This window comes from Nicotiana tomentosiformis, chromosome 9, assembly GCF_000390325.3.
Source record: "Nicotiana tomentosiformis chromosome 9, ASM39032v3, whole genome shotgun sequence".
NCBI classification, from domain to species: Eukaryota; Viridiplantae; Streptophyta; class Magnoliopsida; order Solanales; family Solanaceae; genus Nicotiana; species Nicotiana tomentosiformis.
This window is the reverse complement of record NC_090820.1, coordinates 104,692,778-104,697,808: the sequence shown is the minus strand read 5'-3', so window position 1 is coordinate 104,697,808 and position 5,031 is coordinate 104,692,778. Positions and strand designations below refer to the sequence as shown.

General features: G+C 36.5%; 1 protein-coding gene across 1 annotated transcript; it reads left to right on the top strand.

The window, feature by feature from the left end:
• The first annotated feature begins 200 nt into the window (after positions 1-200).
• On the top strand, positions 201-4,402 carry LOC104111429 (probable LRR receptor-like serine/threonine-protein kinase At3g47570). Its single transcript, XM_070185836.1, has 4 exons — positions 201-1,254; positions 1,339-1,554; positions 1,652-3,631; positions 3,728-4,402. The coding sequence occupies exons 1-4, from the start codon at positions 252-254 to the stop codon at positions 4,069-4,071; spliced, it is 3,543 nt and encodes a 1,180-aa protein (XP_070041937.1). The 5' UTR covers positions 201-251; the 3' UTR covers positions 4,072-4,402.
• The last annotated feature ends 629 nt before the right edge of the window (positions 4,403-5,031 follow it).

Here is a 5,031-nt window from a genome sequence, read left to right as displayed (position 1 = left end):
TGAGCTTGATTTAGTAGTATTAGTAATGATATGACAGAATAAATGAAGAAATTTAATTCTCTTTTTTCCTTAAAAGTGATTTGAATGAAAAGAAAAAAAAAACCTAAAAAGATATGTTAAATATCATGAAGACCAAAAAGCAAGATGTCATGGCTATTTAAAGTCTCAAACTCACATAGTTACTAGCCATACCTATTATGGAGAAAGCATTCACCTCTTTTCTCTCAACACTGTTGTTGCTTCACTATGTTATGGCTACTTCAGCCATGACTCATACCAACATTACTACTGATCAATTAATTCTTCTTTCTTTGAAATCCCAAATCATTTCAGACCCTTCTCATTTCTTGGATGGGAGTTGGTCGCGAGCTACTCCTGTTTGCCATTGGGTTGGAGTCACTTGTGGTTCCCGCCATCACAGAGTGAGGTCGTTGAATCTTTCCAACAAGGCTCTTACCGGAAGAATTCCACAAGATTTTGGAAACCTCACATTTCTTGTTTCCCTTGACTTGGGAAGAAACAATTTCTTTGGCAAATTGCCTCAAGAAATGGCACATTTGCGTCGACTAAAGTTGCTTAATTTAAGTTTCAACAACTTCAAAGCAGAGATTCCTTCCTGGTTTGGGTTTTTACACCGACTTCAAGTTCTAAGTCTTAGGAATAATAGTTTCACTGGATCCATCCCCTCTACAGTTTCCAATATTTCTAAGTTAGAAACTTTGGATTTGACATACAATTCCTTAGAGGGTCAGATCCCAAAAGAGATTGGAAATCTTGAAAACATAAGTTTTTTAAGCTTGGCCGGAAACAAGCTCATAGGTTATATCCCTACGTCTATCTCGAATGCCTCAATGTTGGAGATGTTAAGACTCTCTCGCAATTTCCTTCAAGGAAACATCCCAGAATGGATCGGCAATCTTCACAACTTGAACCATTTGGCAATAGAACATAATCAGCTTGCAGGTTCTATACCTTTCTCAATTTTCAACATTTCCAAACTTGAAGTCATTGCATTCACAAACAATAGCTTATCAGGAAGTCTTCCCACTGGTTTATGCAATCGTCTTCCATTACTCAAAGAGCTTCATTTATCTTTGAACAAGCTTCGTGGTCATATGCCTACAAGCTTGTCAAATTGCTCAGAGCTTCAAGACTTGTCTCTATCAGTTAATCAGTTTGACGGACCAATACATAGTGAAATTGGAAGTTTACGTAACTTGCAGTTCTTGTATCTCGGATTTAACCATTTCACAGGTATGATCCTGCATTATCTTATGAATGCTTGTAGTATTGTATTTAATTACTTCAACAAAAATATTTATTGCACATGAATTGCAGGGATAATTCCACAAGAAATTGGAAATCTTGTTAATTTGGCGGAGTTAGACATATACAAAAACCATATTACTGACTCTGTCCCGATCTCCATATTCAATATCTCCTCGTTGCAATACTTTTCACTAGGGAAGAACCATCTCAAGGGATCCTTACCACGGGAGATTGGCAACTTAACCAAGCTGAAGGTTATAGATCTTAGTCAAAATATGTTTTCTGGTATGTATTCAAAATGGTAGCAAAAACTACAACTTATGACAGATTGAACCAACTAGTTAAACTCACTAGTATTCCTTCTTTCTTCATGTGTTGCCAGGTGAAATACCGAAAGAGATAAGCAATCTCATTGAGTTGGAGGAGTTATATCTAGGGTATAACAGTCTTAGTGGCTCACTTCAAACAACGATCTTCAATATTTCAAGGTTGAGAATGGTTCATCTTTCAGCCATCAATCTATTGGGAACTCTGCCATCGAACATAGGTTCTATTTTACCTAACATAGAACATCTTTTTCTGAATGGCTTGACCAATCTTGTCGGGACTATACCTCATTCTATTTCCAATTGTTCAAGACTTACAATTCTAGAGCTTTCTCAAAATAAACTCACAGGCTTGATTCCCAATTCTCTTGGATATTTGACTCATCTACAAGCCCTAAACTTGGAGGGAAACAATTTAACGAGCGACTCATTATTAAGCTTCCTGACTTCCTTAACCAATTGCAGAAATTTAACATATCTTTATCTAGATTTGAACCCCCTAAATGGTATGCTTCCAGTCTCTACAGGGAACCTTTCCACTACTCTTACAAAGTTTTATGCCGCTAATTGCAAAATCAAAGGGCGGATTCCAAATGAAATTGGGAACCTAAGCAACTTATTAGACATTGATTTTTCTGGAAACAACTTGGCTGGATTGATTCCCACATCAATTGGCAACTTGAGAAACCTTCAACGCTTGTTCTTGTATGATAACAAACTTACAGGATTTATTGGTGATAATCTTTGTAAATTGCCGCGCTTGGGTAGCATATACTTGAGTCAAAATTACCTTTCAGGATCTCTTCCTAATTGTTTAGGGAACATCACTTCCCTTAGGGAGATACTTCTTGGTTCCAATAAATTGAGATCCAATATACCAGCAAGCTTATGGAATCTTAAAGATCTAAAGGTTCTTGACTTATCGTCAAACAACATGGGCGGCTTTTTACCTCCACAAATTGGAAATCTAAAGGCTGCTTCACAAATGGATTTGTCAATGAATCAGTTTTCAAATGGCATTCCTAAAGAAATTGGAGGATTGCAAGATCTGGAGCGACTTTCTTTGAGACACAACAAATTGCAAGGATCTATACCTGACTCAATGGGAAATATGGTAAGTTTGGAGTTCTTGGACCTTTCTCAAAATAATATATCAGGAACAATTCCCAAGTCTTTTGAGAAACTACAATACCTAGAGTATTTCAATGTTTCCGTCAACAAATTGTATGGTGAAATACCCTCTGGGGGTCCTTTCAAGAACCTCTCAAGTCAATTTTTTCTCTTCAACGAAGCATTATGTGGTTCTCTAAGATTTAGTGTCTCATCGTGCCCCACTTCTTCAAAGCATAGATCAAATAGGAAAAGAATGCTAGTTCTATTTCTTCTACTGGTATTTGTTCCTATCACCTTTGTGCTTGTATGGATAAGGTATAGAAGAGGTAAAAGAGCTCCTCAACAAGCTGATTCATTGTCTATTGTAACAAGAGAAAGAATTTCATATTTTGAACTGCTCCAAGCAACTGATGCACTAAGCGAGAGTAATCTGATTGGTTCTGGAAGTTTTGGCTCTGTCTACAAAGGCATACTCAGAAGTGGGACTGCTATTGCAGTTAAAGTGTTCAATTTGCAATTGGAAGCGGCATTCAAGAGTTTTGATACAGAATGTGAAATTTTGCGCAACCTACGCCATAGGAATCTCATGAAAGTCATCACTAGTTGTTCCAACCTTGATTTTAAGGCTTTAGTACTCGAGTACATGCCCAATGGAAGCCTCGATAAGTGGTTGTATTCACACAACTACTTCTTAGACATCATGCAGAGACTGAACATAATGATAGACACGGCATGTGCATTGGAATATCTCCACCATGGGTGCTCAGTGCCTGTGATTCACTGTGATTTGAAGCCTAGTAATGTCTTGCTGGATGAGAATATGGTAGCCCACCTTAGCGACTTTGGTATTTCAAAACTGCTTGGTGATGATGAGAGTGATTTATACACTAAAACCTTAGCAACATTGGGTTATATTGCACCAGGTACGTCTTTTTTTTTATTTTATGTTTTGACCGTTGATTTTCCTTTCCTTTTTCCACCAATATAAATGTTAACATTTTAAATTTTTTTGAGTGTAGAGTATGGACTAGATGGACTGGTGTCCACAAAATGTGATGTCTATAGTTACGGGATCATGTTGATGGAAACGTTTACAAGGAGAAAGCCTAATGACGAAATGTTCGAGGGGGATCTTAGCTTGAAGCAATGGGTGAGTTATTCACTCCAAGAGGCAATAGTGGATGTTGTAGATGCCAACTTAGTAACACCACAGGATAATCACTTAAACAAGAAGCTAGATTGTGTGGCATCGATCATGAAAGTGGCACTAGATTGCTGTGTTGAATCTCCTGCAAGAAGGATCGACATGAAAGATGTCGTAGGGATGCTAAAGAAGATCAAGATTCAACTTCTTGCATGTTGAGCATGTTCTTGGAAACTCTTGTTCCAAATCACTCGTTTGTTGCAAATGTTTGCTAAATTTTGGGGTTCATGTAAAGATTTTCTTTTTATTTTAGCACTTGTGTTGTACGTTATTTTGCTTTAGCTTCAAATATGCTAGTATCACTGAACACTATTTCCTATTAAATATAATAACATACTTCAAATAAGATTTATGGGGTAAGAAAACTGCTCATTTGTTGGGAAGTTTGGACAGTTAGACGTTGTGTAGTAGTAGCACAACATTTACAATCGATGATTATAAATTGGTGTATTCTTGAAGCACAATGAGTTTTTATAATTGTTTTTTTTCATTTGGTTTCTTACTCGTGTTTGGTATTTGCTTTGAAGCCCGAATAATTCGAATTCGCATTGGAAGGTCCCACTTTGAGGGGTAAAGCGCTCCCTACCAAAGGCGACTCCATACCCGGGGCTCAATTCTGAAACCTCTGATTTAAGATAGAGGAGCACTTATCACTCCATCACAATCACAACCTTTGGTGGTGAGTTGTTTAATATTTTTTAGAGGAACTTCGTGAATACAAATAGACAATTAATAATATAAATATTTGATATGGGAAAGACATTTACATGATACAATTGAAAAATAATTAATAAAAATTGCCAACGAGTTATTAGCAGAAATATAACAGCAAAGCAACAAACAAACTAATGGCAATAGAAAAAATAAAAACATATCACACAGCTTACATGGTATAATTTAAAAATCAGCCTTCTTACTTCAAGGTTTTCTCAATCAACCAATTAAGACCAGAAATATTACTATTATTTAGCCTCCTCAATTTCCTTCCAAAGAGAGAAACTTTACCCCGCATAGTCTTATTGGTTAATCTTCTCAATTTTGAACCACTATAAAAGCATCCCCTCTTGCAATTTCCTTTTATTATTTAATTAATACATACGTAATCTAGTCAAATCAATT

Bases quoted from the DNA above. Each gene is read 5' to 3' on its own strand.
- LOC104111429 (XM_070185836.1), top strand. From the start codon at position 252: ATGGCTACTTCAGCCATGACTCATACCAACATTACTACTGATCAATTA. The intron at 1,255-1,338 runs GTATGATCCTGC...CATGAATTGCAG, and splicing joins CGGATTTAACCATTTCACAG to GGATAATTCCACAAGAAATT. The intron at 3,632-3,727 runs GTACGTCTTTTT...TTTTGAGTGTAG, and splicing joins ATTGGGTTATATTGCACCAG to AGTATGGACTAGATGGACTG.